At 35.3% G+C, this 16,478-nt stretch overlaps 1 protein-coding gene across 7 annotated transcripts in view; it reads left to right on the forward strand.

Annotated features, from left to right (window-relative positions):
- The window catches only part of ATP8B4 (ATPase phospholipid transporting 8B4 (putative)), a 256,893-nt gene that overhangs the window by 159,786 nt on the left and 80,629 nt on the right, over positions 1-16,478 (forward strand). For all 7 annotated transcript variants that reach the window (XR_007133091.1, XM_047766387.1, XM_047766390.1 and 4 more), the window contains 2 exons: positions 3,070-3,235; positions 13,677-13,865. Coding sequence is in view for 6 of the 7 variants with exons in the window: in XM_047766387.1 (XP_047622343.1) it covers positions 3,070-3,235; positions 13,677-13,865 (355 nt within the window). In the remaining variant the exon portion in view is untranslated. The remainder of the gene's footprint in view (positions 1-3,069; positions 3,236-13,676; positions 13,866-16,478) is intronic.

The raw sequence follows: 16,478 nt of genomic DNA on the forward strand, positions 1-16,478 counted from the left end.
TTTTTGTAAGGAGACATACAGGCATGGGCATTCAGAACTTTTTCAATATTTTGCTTGTAAAGAAAATGCAGCAAAAATAATAGTGTGTACATATTGTATCACATAGATTCTATACTTTCTAGAAATGGAATTGTTAAATTAAAAGTTATGTACCTTTGTAATTTGATAAATGTTGCCAAATTGCCCTCTTGAGAAATGACACCAATTTACCCTTTCTCAAGCCATGTCCAAGAGTGCCTGCATTTCCTACCCTCACCAACACAATGTTTCACTAAGTTTTTAATCTTTGACAAGACTCTTTAAAAAGTGATATACCAATATGGTTCTAATTTTAATTTCTCCTATTATGAGTGAGAATGAATATCTTTTGAAATGTGACTTGTCATGCAAAATTGTTTCTTCAGTGTTCTACTAGATTCTGTTTGCAATGCTTAATTTAGATATGTGCATTGGCATTTGTAAGACACATTGGTCCTCAATTTTCTTTTGGAGAATGATGCTTGTTTTTACTTTAGAAAGAGAATAATTTTCCCCCTTATTTTCATATTCTGTGAGACTTTTTTTTTTTGTCTTTTTGCCTTTTCTAGGGCCGCACCCATGGCATATGGAGGTTCCCAGGCTAGGAGCCTAATTGGAGCTGTTGCCGCCAGCCTACATCACAGCCACAGCAACACGGAATCCGAGCCGCGTCTGCAGCCTACACCACAGCTCAGGGCAGCACCGGATCCTTAACCCAATGGGCAAGGCAAGGAATCGAACCCGCAACCTCATGGTTCCTAGTCGGATTCGTTAACCACTGCGCTACAATGGGAACTCCAGTAATGGTATTTCTTAATCATTTGATTTGAGTCTTTGAATAATAGCTTTTGACCTTCAAATACTAAAAGAAAATCAGGATCTTCTCCCACTTTTTTAGCAGTCTTTTCTATAGCCAAGGTATATAATACATACATTTTGTTTTGCCATCCTAATCTCTATTTCTTTTATATTTAGTTCTTCAGTTAAAGAGGTTTTGTGCGCACCACTACTCCATTTCTCACTGTTTTCCCAGTTATTTCATATTTGGCTTAAATATATCTTCTAGTTTCAAGAAGGGTTCATAAGAAATATCTGTTCAGAACTATCCATTGACTTTATATTTGAATGACAGTATGACAGACTATAATCTCTTTGAATCAGTTTCTTTCCTGGGGAATTTTAAGGAAGTCTAAGGCTAGTGTGTGTTTTACTTGGTATTAGTGAGTTGATTATTTTGTCTCCTGATGTGTAGTTGTTTTCAAATTTTATTAGATGAACAAAACAATCTGATTAAATAATTCTCTATGATTATGAGATAAACACAACTAATGGATGTCTTGTATACTTGTATGTCTTCTCATATACTTGGGTATATAAGTGTTATATATAAATATTCTTTTGTAGTTTCCAAGACAAAGTGTATATCAAAGTATTTCCTCATCAATTGTTTTTGCAAAGACATTATCACTGGTCTCATACTTTTAATAATAAATCTCTAGAAGTATGTTTTGTGCTTTTCAGGAGTCAGTGAATTAACAGGAATCTTATTTACTATTGAATTCTCTTCTATTATTTTGTTCTTTTTTTTTTTTTGTCTTTTTTGCGATTTCTTTGGGCCGCTCCTGCGGCATATGGAGGTTCTCAGGCTAGGGGTTGAATCGGAGCTGTAGCCATTGGCCTACGCCAGAGCCACAGCAACGCGGGATCCGAGCCACGTCTGCAACCTACACCACAGCTCATGGCAATGCCGGATCGTTAACCCACTGAGCAAGGCCAGGGACTGAACCCGCAACCTCATGGTTCCTAGTCGAATTCGTTAACCACTGCGCCACGACGGGAACTCCTATTTTGTTCTTTTTTTATTGAACCCTATTTCTTTCATTTTGTTTTTTTTCTTATCAATTTTTAAGTGGAGAGTAGACTACTGTTAACAATGAGCAAAATGTTGTATAGCAGATCTCTAGAACTTTTTTCACCTTGTGTGTCTGAAAGTCTTTAATACTCAGTGAACTGCAATCCCCACTTGCCCATTCTTTTAGTCCCTGCAAAACACCATTCTACACTGTTTCTATGAGTGGATACTTCATATAAGTGGAATCACGCTATATGTCTTCTTCTTCTTTTTTTGTTGTACCCAAGACATGTCGAAGTTCTCAGGCCAGGGATAGAACCTGTGCCACAGCCGTTACCCCATACACTGCAGTGGCAGTGCTGGATCCTTAACCTGCTGTGTCACAAGAGAAATCCACAATATTTGTTCTTTTGTGACTGGTTTATTTCACTTAGTGTATTGCCTCAAGTTTCATTCATGTAGTAGTATAAAGACTGGATTTCATTTTATGGCTGAGTAATGTTTCACTCTGTGTGTGTGAGTATGTATATATATATATGAATATATATATGTGAGATATATCTATCTGTCTCACATATTATTTATTCATCTGTTGATGGACATTTATGTTGTTTTTACCTCTTGGCTATTATGAAAAATGTTGCAGTGAACATGGGAGTGAAAATATCGCAAGATCCTGATTTTAATTGTCATTATATTATGCAGTATCTCTAATGAGATTAGAGAAAGTACTCTGTAATCAAGCACATTAATATTTTTATATTGGAAAATATTAAATCACACTAAGTATACTTTAAAAGTCTACAAGTAGGCACTACCATTCCAGGTCAGATATTACTGCCAAAATGAGTGCAAGTCAGGTCAGGTTTTGCCATCAAATAGGTGTGGAATAAATCTTTGAGTTTTAAGGGCTTCTTTGTATTTTAGAGTTACCATAAACATCTGATAATCTGTACAGCCATTGGATTTTTTTTTCTTTCTCATATGCTTTTTGCAGGTTTACTGCCATGGGTACATGGCTCTGAAATGAGAAGAGAATATTTAACAGTAAGGGAGAGACAGAAAGCCATTTTAGTGCCAGACTTTTGAGGCTGAAAAATCATATAAACACTAACAATCCTCAGAGGAAGTGTTTTTGAATTTTAAAGGATTTTTGTTGGAATGAAGTCTACAGTTTTGCTCTTATTGTTCTCCTACAGAAAAAAGAGGCTATGGGTTTCTCAGTTGACCCCCAAGCAGATAGAACATTTCAATTTTTTGACCACCATCTGATGGAATCCATTAAACTGGGTGATCCCAAAGTTCATGAATTCCTTAGGGTACTTGCTCTCTGCCACACCGTAATGTCAGAGGAAAACAGTGCAGGTAAGTGCAAAGTGTGTATGCGTGATGAGCCTTTTAAAAAAAATCAGAATTGATATTTTTATTAAAAATGTTTATAATTGAAAGGACTTTCTAAGTCAGAGTAGAGCATTGCATAAGGGGTTTACCTAGCACTGGCTTTTCTTTGTATTTATTTATATTTTAAATGTTTTCCAAAAGATCAGAGAAACTTAGGAAAAAAAAAAGAAATAAGGGCATTGGAAAGATGAGGGCCCAGATATGTCAATTAAATGGATAATTTTTTTTTTTTATGATTGAGCATCATATTTGACTGTGAGCTTCCTGGTGTGCAGGACCAATAGAGAAATACTGTTGTGTCACTTAGGTCTCATTATTAACATGCACATCTAATAGATATGGCTGTCCATTGGGCATATGCTTAGCATGGATTTTCCCAGTAATGGGGATAGACTTAGACTGATAGAATATATTATATTTGCTCCCCATTATGAACAAATTCTCATACTACTAAGACAGTTATTTGGAGATCAGGGTTCGTAGAATAGAACAAAATCAGCCAGGCCGCTTTAACATGGAAGCATTGAGGAGTTGCCCTGCGGAGCAGTGAGTTTAGGGTCTGGCATTATCACTACAGTGGCTTGGGTTGCTGCTGTGGCATGAGTTGGATCCATGGCCTGGGAACTTCATATGCTGTGGGTGTGGCCAGGAAAAAGTTGAAGCATTGAGGCAGATAGACAATGGTATAGTGAATCAGCTTCTTGCACCAACTTAGCCCAATCTATTCTATTTACAAGTTTTACTTCTTTCTGCTACCACCTATGGGGTGAAAATCACTGTCCAAGTAATTTCAGCTCAAAAGTGAAATATTATTATATACAGGCTGTAGATTGTATGTACTTGTATCTGATATATATATGATATATATATATGATTTATATGTATATGCATATATACACTTGAATATATGTTTTCTCTTTCTCTATATTTTTTCTTTTGTTCCTTGTTTGGACGACATTCAAGTCATATTTTTGTCTTTGATGATGCTGGACTAACTCATTCTTCCCATTTTAATTGCTGAAGTTCCACGTAATTGCAGAAGTTTCACGTAATTGCAGTTATGACTTAAACTGATCTTTATAATACTAACGCCCAAGATGATTTATTATATTTTGGTCTGAGGATATCGGAATACTTTTAAGTAAATTTCTCTTATCTATACCTTTCAGTTTATTCTATTTTTAAACCTTTATTTTATTTTAATATTATGATATTTTCTTAGATCTCTTTGAGGATATTAATTATTCTTAATTTGAAATCTTCTTTTGTTTCCTCTATTATGTTTCATTTTATGGACTCTTGTTTTTTTAGTTCTGTGTTAAACATTCATGTTGTTCTCAAATGTTTGGTGGTTTGTGGTTAACTCTTCTTCTTTTTTTTTTTCTCCCTAGGGCCGCACCTGTGGCACATGGAAGTTCCCAGGCTTGGGGTCAAATTGGAGCTTAAGCCACCAGCCTACACCACAGCCACAGCAACACCAGATCTAAGATGTATCTGCGACCTACACCACGGTTCATGGCAATGCTGGATCCTTAACCCACTGATTGAGACCAGGTATTGAACCCGCATCCTCATGGATCCTAGTTGGTTTGTTACTGCTGAGCCACAACAGGAATTCCCTGGTTACCTCTTCTTATTTGTGTTTGAGAATCCCTGTGTACTCTTGGTGAATGTATGTTCTGAGTACAGTGCCATGTCTTCCAAAATTGTTTGGAGAGACTGAATGAATAGCTCATCTTCTGGGTATGGGTTCCCCTCTCCTGGAATTCATATGATATCTGGGTTTAATTACCTCACTTTTTCAGATTTAGTGCTAGGGGTCTGTGCCAGCACTCCCGTTTGAAAGAAAGTTGTACTGAAGCTCTGGCCTGGAAAAGAATAAAAGTCATGGAGTTCCTTTCTCTCATTGATTTATTTCTCTTATCCTCGTGGAATTCTAAAGCTACTTCTGGCTGTTTTGAGCTTTGGTCTCTTATCTCAGTACTCAAATCTTCAAGGTTTCCTTACATGAATTGTATATTTGGTGTAGAAGAATATCTTCAAGGTTTTATTCTGGAGAAAATGGCACTGCAGCCTGTTGTTCCCAATAAGCTGGCAGCAGAAGGAGCCTTAATAATCTGGGAGTGCTGAGTGGAACTCTTCAACTAATTTTATTAATGGTGTCTCTAAGACCACTTCTGCTCTTCTCATTCATAGACTGATGTGGAGAATCTTTGGAAGTTGCTCTTACCTCTGTACTACTTTTCTTGTGCAAATGTTTTGGGCTGTGTTTTTCTCCTTTCTTATTTCTTCATTTACCAAATTTATTTTTTCTCTTTCAAACATTTCTAAAATTTACTAGTTTACTGATAATATTCATTCTTCTTTTCTAGTATCATTGATTTTTTTCATACTGTGATAGAATTAAATGCAATAAAACACACAGAGCTTGAGTGTATTGCTTAATGAATTTCAACTACTCCATACATCCACATAACCACCACCACGGTCAAGGTATATATTTTACTTCATTCTGGAAAGACTACTCATATTCCTTTCCAGTACATATCACCAATGCCTGCCCAATCAACCACTGCCCTGATTTTTATCATCAAAGATGAGTTTTGCCTATTCTTATACTTCATATAAATGGAATCATACAATATGTATTCCTATGTGTCTGGCTTCTTGCATACAATGTCATATTTTTTATCATTCATCCATGTTGTATCAATTATTACTTCATGCCTTTTAATTTTGTAGTGATATTTCATTGTGTGAATACATATACCATGTTTATTTTTTCCCCTGCCCCCTTTTCAGACATTTGGGTTGTTTCCAGCTTATGATTATTATGAGTAAAGTTCACATGAACATTTTTATGTCTTTAAAAAATATTTAACAAATTTTGCTTTGGGTAAACACTCAGGAATGAAAATTGCCTGATCATAGCATAGTGATGTTTAAGAAACTGCCCAAATATTTTGGAGTATCATCTTACATTCCTACCATCAGTGTGTGAGAGTTCTAGTACCTTCACATTCTTACCAATGTTTAGTATTGTTACTATTAAATTTTACCTATTCTAGTGGATATTGGCTAATAGCTCTTCTGCCATAAAAGGTATTTTAAAGTGAAGAGAAGTAAATGTGTGTATCTTTTCAACTATTTCTGTTTCTTGCTTAGAGAATTCAAATTCTAAGTGAAGGGTGACGATACTAAATAAGGGGAAATTACATTAATTCTCCTTTTAAAGCTCTAATTATAGGATAGATAACTTAAATCCATGTGTGTTGAAGTGAATTGGAAAATAGAAACTTTTCTTATATAAACATTAGTTATGAAAAAGAGCAGAACTCAAATCTAATGAACTTAAAACTATGTGACTATAATTTATAGTTGAAGATGATGCTTTTATGTTAAGTGTGTGCTGTTTATTTCATGGAGAAGACATTTGGGGAAGTTGATATTCTGATTCCCTTTGCAAGGATGAAATTTCAGAAGCAGTAAATTAGAACATACAAGGGCTTCAATAGATTATTTTTTCTGTTTAAGTGAAATTAAAGAGAAAAAATTTACTTTTTTTCTTATTGTCTCATTACATTAATTCTTTAAAATTTGTTAAAGTATGCTTTATGGCTCAATATGCATTCAGTTTCCATAAATGTTTCATAGAGTATTGAATCTGATTCTGTTATACACCTCAGTACTTTAATTTATTTTTTAATGATTTTTATTTTTTCCATTATAGTTGGTTTATAATGTTCTGTCAATTTTCTACTGTACAGCAGAGTGACCCAGTCACACACATATATATACATTCTTTTTCTTACATTATCCTCCGTCATGTCCCATCACAAGTGACTAAAGTTACCTGTGCTATAGAGCAGGATCTCATTGCTTATCCATTCCAAAAGCAATAGTTTGCATCTATTAACCCCAAGCTCCCAGTCCAGCCCACTCCATCCCCCTTCCCCTTGGCAACCACAAGTCTTTTTTCCAAGACCATGCATTTCTTTTCTGTGGAAAGGTTCATTTGTGCCATATATTAGATTCCAGATATAAGTGATATCATATGGTATTTGTCTTTCTCTTTTTGACTGACTTCACTTATTATGAGAGTCTCTAGTTCCATCCAGTTGCTGCAAATGACATTATTTTGTTCTTTTTTATGGTTTAGTAGTATTCCATTATATATATATACCATATCTTCTTAATCCATTTATCTGTCAGTGGACATTTAGGTTGTTTCCATGTCTTGGCTATTGTGAATAGTGCTGCAGTGAACATAGGGGTGCATGTATCGTTTTGAAGGAAAGTTTTGTCTGGACATATGCCAAAGAGTGGGATTGCTGGGTCATATGGTAGTTCTAGATTTAGTTTTCTGAGGTACCTCCATACTGTTTTCCATAGTGGTTGTACCAATATACATTCTCACCAACAGTTTAGGAGGGTTACTTTTTCTCCACACCCTCTCCAGCATTTGTTATTTGTTGACTTGTTAAGGATGGCCATTCTGACAGGTGTGAGGTGGTACCTCATAGTTTGATTTGCATTTCTCTAATAATCAGTGATGTTGAACATTTCTTCATGTGCCTGTTGGCCTCTGTATATCTTCTTTGGAGAAATGTCTATTCAGGTCTTTGGCCTATTTTTCAATTGGGTTGTTGGCTTTTTTGCTGTTGAGTTGTATAAGTTGTTTGTATATTTTAGGGATTAAGCCCTTGTCAGTTGCATCATTTACAACTACTTTCTCCCATTCTGTAGGTTGTCTTTTCTTTTCTTTTTATGGTTTCCTTTGCTGTGCAAAAGCTTGTCATTTTGATTATGTCCCATTGGTTTATTTTTGCTTTTATTTCTGTTGCCTTGGGAGACTGACTAAGAAAACATTTGTAAGGTTGATGTCAGAGAATGTTTTGCCTATGTTCTCTTCCAGGAGTTTGACGGTGTCTTGTTTTACATTTAAGTCTTTAAGCCATTTTGAGTTTATTTTCGTGCATGGTGTGGGGATGTGTTCTAGTTTCACTGATTTGCATGCAGCTGTCCTGGTTTCCCAGCAATACTTGCTAAAAAACCTGTCTTTTCCCCATTTTATGTTCTTGCCTCCTTTGTCCAAGATTAATTGCCCATAGGTGTCTGGGTTTATTTCTGGGTTCTCTATTCTGTTCCATTGGTCTGTATGTCTGTTTTGGTACCAGTACCACAACATCTTGATTACTGTAGCCTTGTTTCATGTGTCCTTGAAATAAATGTGCATTATGTAGTTATTGAGTACTGGTTTCTAAATATATCTGTTACATATTCTTTGTTGTATTGTTCAGTCTTATCCCTCTCTCTGTGCAGTATTTTGCTTGATTTTTCAATTAATGAGAGTATTTTTAAATCATTATAGTATAGTATAGCATAGTTAAATGCACTGTAATGGTATATTTGTCTATTTCTGTTTTGTTTTGCCAATCATTGTATTATATGTTTTAAGATCATGTTATTAGCTACTAGTTTATACCTAAATTTTCCTTAAATTAAAATGTCTATCAATGTATATTTATCCTCTTCATCTCTAGTAACATTTTTACTTTAAAGCTTATTTCACCTCATATTAATATAGCTAGTTATAGATGTTTTCCTTTTGTTAGTATTTGCATTGTAGCTATAGATTTTCACACTCTTTTCTGCCAGTCTCTTTCTTTTTATGTTGTAGACACATCTCTTATAAAAGGCATAATTTATTACTTTTATAAAGAATCTTTAGTTTGACTAAACTAAATGCTAAATGGAATATTTAGTCAATTTACCCTTATTGATTATTAATATATTTAGTTTCCAAGTATTTCACATATAATTATTGATATAGTTTTATTTGTACCATCTTACTTTGTATTTTATATTTGCCCCATATTTTGTTTCTTAGTCTCTTCTTGTCTTCTTATGAATTTAGTTCATTTTTACTTCTGCTTTGGAAATAATATACCCTTATTAGTATTCTTTTAGTGGTTCACCTCAAAATATTAGCATAATTAATGAAGCCTAAGCCTTTTTAAACAAAATAAGGACTTTAAAACCTTTCAATACTAATAAACCTTTTTCATGTATTTTCATGTATTTTCTTCTTTTTAGTCCCACAAGATGTTATTTTTATGGGTTTTGATAGTTTTCTTAGATTTATTTATGTATTTACTTGTTTCTATGCTCCTTAACCATTGTCCAAGCTCTAATCTTCTGTTGACCAAAAGTGTATTCTTTTTAATTTCCTTTAAGGAGAGTCTACTGGTAGCAAACTCTCAAAAACTTTGCTTGAAAACTTTATTTCATCTTTATCCTTGGAATGATGTTTTGCTGTGTGTAAAAATCTAAAGTGACAATTTTTCTCAGCACACTGAAGATATTCCACTATATTCAGGCTGCTATTTCTGTTGCTATATGGTCAGCTGTCAGTCTGATTGTAGCTTGAATATAATTAGTCCTTTCTACTTGACTGCTTTTGAGATTTCTTCCTCTTTCATGTTCTTAGTGTAGGTGTGAATATTAAAGATATTTGTATTGCTGAGGATTCACTGATATTCTTGAAGCTATAGAATGTCATTTTTTTTAAAATAAGTTCTGGAGTTTCCTCAGCCATATATTTCTTCAAGTATTGCCTCTGACTCATTTTCCCTTTCATATTAGATCTTCAGTGTTAAATGTTTTCTCTCTATTCTCTATGACTTTTAATAATTCTCTCAGTTTTCCCCATTTATTTGTCTCTCTGGAATGTATTCCACAATTTTCTCCATGTTTTCCTGTACACTAGTTCTTTCTTCAGTAGTATTTAATTTGCTGTTTTTGATTTCTGCAAGGTCTTTAATTCTTTTTCAAATTTGCTTAATTTCATGCCTCTTTTATTTTTTGAAGTCCACTAAATATTTGTATGTAGTATTTATGATAATTCTGATATCTAAAGTTTTTCCAACTATTATACCTTCTGTTCTTTTTGTTGGTTATAATTATATCTTGTTTATTGTTATTTTATTGATTTTTCAACTGTGAGATGGCAATTTTATTTGGAACTTTATTTGTAGAAATTCTTTGGGTCCTGAGCAGAAGGCTGGTTTCTACAAGAAAGCATTTGCATTTGCTTTAGTCAATGTTCTAATATAGAAACAAATTAATTCAGTTTGCCTTTTTTCAGGTCACCCAGGTATTTTGAATATAGAATGCAAATATACATGGGAGTCACAAATTTTTAGCAGCTTTTTTTTTCTTATAAAAATGCAGTTTTCCACACAGGATAAATGGCCTTGTGATGGACCCATCTGTTTTTACTTGATGATGTATATTAGAAAAATAAAAATCATAGAACTTATCACTTAATATTTCCCATTTGGTTTTTAAAATTGTAATAAAATTTACAGAGCATAAAATTTACCATTGTAAACACTATTAAGCATGCAATTCACTGGTATTCACATTCTTATTCAGCCATCACCATTATGCATTTTAGAACCTTTTAATCATTCCAAACCAAAACTCTTTACCCATTAAACAATAGCTTCCCATTCCTCTTCCCCTTAGCCCCTCATAACCACTATTCTACTTTCTGTATCAATTTTACTCTTCTAGATTTCTCAAAGTGGAATCATATATTATCTATTCTTTCATGTCTGGCTTATTTTACTTGGCATAATGTTTTTTATGGCTCATCCATGCTGTAGCATATATCAGAATTTCATTCCTTTTTAAGGCTGAATAATGCTCCATTGTATATGTTTATCACATTTTGTTGGGCCATTCATCTGTCAATGGACATTTGGGCATTTCCACCTTTTGGCTGTTGTGAACAATGTCCTTTAGAACATTGAGGTACAAACATCTGTTAGAGTCCTTGCTCTCAAAAAAAAAAAGGCAGTTTTCTTTATAGGCACTCTTAAAGTGGGCACCGATTTCCAATTTACCTTTATGCTGAGAGAGTATATTTAAGGATCTTGGTTTAAGAGGTGGTCTCTCATTAGATTTCTTTCCTTAGCCTATGTCTTTTTAAACCAAAGCCCAGAAAGACTGGAAACCAATGATCAAATTCTCTTTGTTTAGAAAATGCCCTTCCTTTATTCAAACTGTATCTTTTTCTGTCTTTGACCTGAACAACTAATACTTTCTTGCCAGTCATGGTTGCATTCAAAAATATTAAGATGTTTTGTATTTACAGAATCTTAGCTATTTGTAGCAGGGGAGGTTGGTCCTGGCACCTGATCTCCTGTGTTACCAGAAGGGAAAGTTAGCATTTCATAGGTTGATCAAATAATTGCTTTAATTTTTTCTTTTTGGAATTTCAAAAACTAATTTGTGCCTATTATAGCAAGTGAAACCATACAATACAAAGATTTATCAAGGTAAAGGTAATAATTTCTTCCTTGAACTTCAAATCCACCTCTACAGGAGTAACTAATGTTAACATTAGATGTGCATCATTTCATACTTTCTACTTGCTCATGTATATAAAATATATATGTATAAACAAAAAGGAATCATAGTATATAAATTAATATGCAACCAGTTTTCTTAACAGTTTGTCTTGTAAGTCAATAAACATTGACTTAGTTATGCTTACTTTTTCTAATTTATTTTTACATAAAACAGTAATTTTATATAGAAGAGCTTACTTTATTCATGCTGGTTTTTATGTATTTTTCCCTCTTGACCTCAGTCTTTTCTCTCTTTTTTCCCCTCTTACTTCCACTCCAACACATACACAACACGAGATACTAATAATTAATATCCTGGTTTGATTTCCTTACATTTCAAGTGATTTTTTTTGGTATATATTCTCATAAAATTGTCATTAGTAACAGACTGAAAGGGAATTTTGGAATATCTGCTCCATCACTCTAGCTGTGTGCTCTTGCAAAATTCACATAGCATTTTTAGTCATACATTTCACCAGTGTAGAATGGAAATACAGGCATGTCTTGTTTTCTTGAGCTTCACTTTATTGCACTTCACAGATACTGTATTTTTTACAAATTGAAGGTTCGTGGTAACTCTGCATTAAGCGAGTCTCTTGGCACCATTTTTCCAGTAGTAATCGCTCACTTTCTCTATATTGCATTTTGTTAATTCTTACAGTATTTCAAAACTTTTCGTTATTTGTCATAGTGATCCATGATCAGTGATCCTTGATGTTACTCTTGCAAAAATTATGACTTGCTGAAGGCTCAGATGATGATTGATACTTTTCCACAATAAAATGTTTTAAATTAAGTATGTATATTCTTACATATAATGCTGTTGCACATTTAATAGAGTAGAATATAATGTAAATGTAACTTTTATATGTACTGGGAAAACAAAAAATTCATACAACTCGCTTTATTGCAATTTGCTTTATTGCAGTGGTCTGGAACCACTGTAGTATCTCCAAGGTCTGTCTGTAATAATCTTAATAATCCCAACTTCAAAGTGTTGCCATGAGGATTATGTGAGTTAATACGTATTTAGTGTTTTAGTAGGTTAAAGTTTCACAGCACATTTCTTTTTTTAAAATTTAATGATTTTTAATTTTTTTTCCATTATGACTGGTTTACAGTGTTCTGTCAATTTTCTGCTGTACAGCAAGGTGACCCAATCACACATACGCATACACATTCCTTTTTCTCACATTATCATGCTCCATCATAAGTGGCTAGATATAGTTCTCAGTGCTATACAGAAGGATCTCATTGCTTATCCATTCCAAAGGCAATAGTTTGCATCTATTAATCCCAAATTCCCAGTCTATCCCACTCTCTCCCCCTCCCCCCTTGGCAAGCACAAGTTCTGTTCTCCATGTCCATGATTTTCTTTTCTGTGGAAAGCTTCATTTGTGCCATATATTAGATTCCAGACACAGATGATATCATATGGTATTTGTCTTTCTCTCTCTGACTTACATCACTTAGTATGAGAGTCTCTAGTTCCACCCATGTTGCTGCAAATGGCATTATTTTGTTCTTTTTTATGGCTAAGTAGTATTCCCTGTGTGTGTGTGTGTGTGTGTGTTTGTGTATGACATCTTCTTAATCCATTCATCTGTCAATGGACATTTAGGTTGTTTTCATGGCACATTTCTAGTCGCTAAAAATATGGTGTGGCTCTGACCTAAGAAGCTTTCAGCATAGTAGGGAGGCATTCTCAGGAATACTTTTCCCATAATGTGACTCTTGTAAGGGCTCCAGTGGTGGTGTACATGGTGTCCTGTGGTAGTCCACAGGAAAGGCACCTGGTCAGCTGATTGTAGTGGAAAAGGTCTGATTTCTAGAGCTGACACTTGGGTTGGATGTGTTATAGAATGAGTTGGAATTATATGGATATTCTATGAATGTTATTATTCTCGGTATTAATACATTTGTTTCTTTTCTCTTTTTTACTGTACTTTTTTGTTGTTATTTAATCCACTTGTTTCTTTCTGTTTTAGGACAGCTGATTTACCAAGTTCAATCACCTGATGAAGGGGCCTTAGTGACTGCTGCAAAAAATTTGGGGTTCATTTTTAAGTCTCGGACCCCAGAGACAATAACAATAGAAGAGTTGGGAACACTAGCTACTTATCAATTGCTTGCCTTTTTGGATTTCAACAATTTCAGAAAAAGGATGTCTGTCATAGGTATGGTTGGTGGCCCAGAGTATTTTTGATCTTTTAATAGTTCTGTAGTGATATTGAAACTTTCTCAAGGATGATTTCATCCTTGGCTATGTGCTAAGAGTTGTGGTGTTAACTTCATGAACTTCTGTCATCCTCAACATAGCCTTAGCTTGGCAGGGTTGAGTATAACTAACATGTAACAAGTGGTTATTTTGTGTCTAGCACCATTACAAATGCTCTACATGAATTAACTGATTGAATTGTCACAGCAACCCTATAAGGTAGGTACTATTATTTTTATGCCCCCCTTTTTTGCTTTTTAGGGCTGCACTCGCATCCTATGGAAGTTCTCAGACTAGTGGTTTAATTGGAGCTACAGATGCTGGCCTACACCACAGATGCAGCAATGTGGGATCCCAGCCACATCTGTGACCTACACCAAGGTTCATGGCCATGCTGGGTCCTTAACCCACTGAGCAAAGCCAGGTATTAAACCTGCATCCTCATGGATACTAGTTGGGTTAGTTACTACTGAGCCATGATGGGAACTCCCTATGCCCATTTTAAAGATAACAAAACTAAGACAGAGAGGTTAAGTTTCCCAAGGCACATAGCTTGAGATAGATTAGCTAGGATTTAAGTCTGACTAATCACTACACAATACTGGCCCAGGATGAGTTCCTGAATTACTTGGCACATACAAGTTATTTTTGATATTGTTGTTTTGTGAACATCACCAGCACCCTCCTCATTATTATGCATTTTCCCTGTTCACTTGCATTTCTGGAAGTGATCACCTTCATTGTATTTAGCCTCCAAGCAAATCTTTGCTTTCCTAACTCAGTGCTAACCCTCAGTGCAGCTTTACTGTCCCTTTTGTTCTTATTTTGCCCTCCTTTCCAGTCCTTATAATGGATGTCCTAAATCTTTGCCTTTTCTTCAAACCCTCAACCTTGCCCTGAATCTCCTTCACTCCTAGAAGCTAAATTCACCTGATATTTATACAAAAAAATAGAGGCCCTCGGAGATGCACACCATAACCTCACCTCTTTCCCCATCTTCCCCCTTTCTCCTCAAGCTATAACTTTACTCATTCTTTTTCCTACTTCAGAGAAAAATTTCTCTTGATCCCTTGCAAAGCTCAAGTTTCCACCTGTTTTCCTTCCTTGCTTGTTCCCTTCTCACTTGCTTGTGCCTCTGACTTTTTCTTCATCTCTGGCTCCTCCCTTCAGCCTACGACTCTGTGGTCATTCTGTTTCCTTAAAGATGTAGTTCATGTTCTGACCTCTGATTTTTGCCAACTGATTTTTCCCCTTTCCATCGCAACTTAATTTTTCAAGGTCTGTGTTTGAGGCTCACTTCAATTTCTCTTTTCAGCCTGTAAGGGTCACACCTCTGCTTCCACTGTGTAAGAAGGAATGGCTTCTCAGAAGTTAGCAGTCGTCTCCTAACTGCCCAATGTAATGGCCTCCTTCTCTTCCTTGTCTTTCTGCTTTCTCTCTCTCTTTATTTTTTATCTGTCTGTCTGTCTGTCATCTATCTATCTGCCTGCCTGTCTATCTATCTTTTCTAATTTAGTGAGATTGGAGACTGTTGACCTTTGTCTTGACTCCTTATTTCCCCTCTGTGACCTGGCTGGCTTTTGGTTCTCCTCTTGTCCCGTGTTTTCTTTCAAAAGCTCCTTTTCAAGTTGACAATTCTTCATCTCCCTCTTTAGTGTTAATGTCCTTTTCTCTTCTTACTCCCTGTGCTCTTCTTGGATCAGACTGACCACTCACGTGCCTGTATTTTGTATCATTCCCATATTGTTCTTCAGGTTCAATCTCTCTCTGAGGTCTCCACACACTTTTTAAGCTTTCTCCTGGCTTCTGCCATGCAGTCGTGTTACGGTTACCTCAGATTTTATGTGTCTAATATGGAAAAAACTTTCTCATAACTATTGCTCTTTCTGTAGTTCTTACTAAAATTCGTAACTACCTTTTGCTATGTGTCTGTGAGTGAGCTGAATACTTCCAATAAATTATGTTATTAAATTCTGGGATTAGTATGTTACTCCCATTCAGGAAATGAGGAAATTAAAGCTCAAGAGTTTAAGTGTCTTACTGAAGATTGTCATACAACATGTTACAAAGCCCTGAAGATGCAGAGCAAATATTTGAATGCAGGTTTATTTTTCTCCAAAGTCCAGTCCCTTAAATCCTGTCGTAGCTCCCTTGCTTTTGCTACCTCCATCTCCTTTGTGCCCCTAGACTAGGGGTTCTCAAACTTCAGCTCCTATCAGAACCACCAGGAGGGGTTGTTAAAATGCAGTCTGCTGGGCCTCAGCCCTAGAGTTTCTGATTCAGTTAGTCTGGGGTGAGGCCTAAAAATTTGCATGTCTAACAAACTTCCAGATGTTGCTCTTGCTTCTGGTCAGAGGACCACAGTTTGGGGGACCATTTCCTTAGACTAAGAGATTCCTCAAATATTTTCCCCTCAGATACTTTGCTACTCTCTTCTTTCAGGCTTCAACATCTCTTGCCTTGTCTACGGGCTCCTGAGTGGTCATCCTGTTTCTAAGTCTTTACTTCTCTAGGCAATTGAATGATCTTTCTAAAAGTAGCCTCAAAACCCCATTTTATCACCAAAGCCTGC

The sequence above is a fragment of the Phacochoerus africanus genome, chromosome 2 (genome assembly GCF_016906955.1).
Source record: "Phacochoerus africanus isolate WHEZ1 chromosome 2, ROS_Pafr_v1, whole genome shotgun sequence".
In the NCBI taxonomy this organism is placed as follows: Eukaryota; Metazoa; Chordata; class Mammalia; order Artiodactyla; family Suidae; genus Phacochoerus; species Phacochoerus africanus.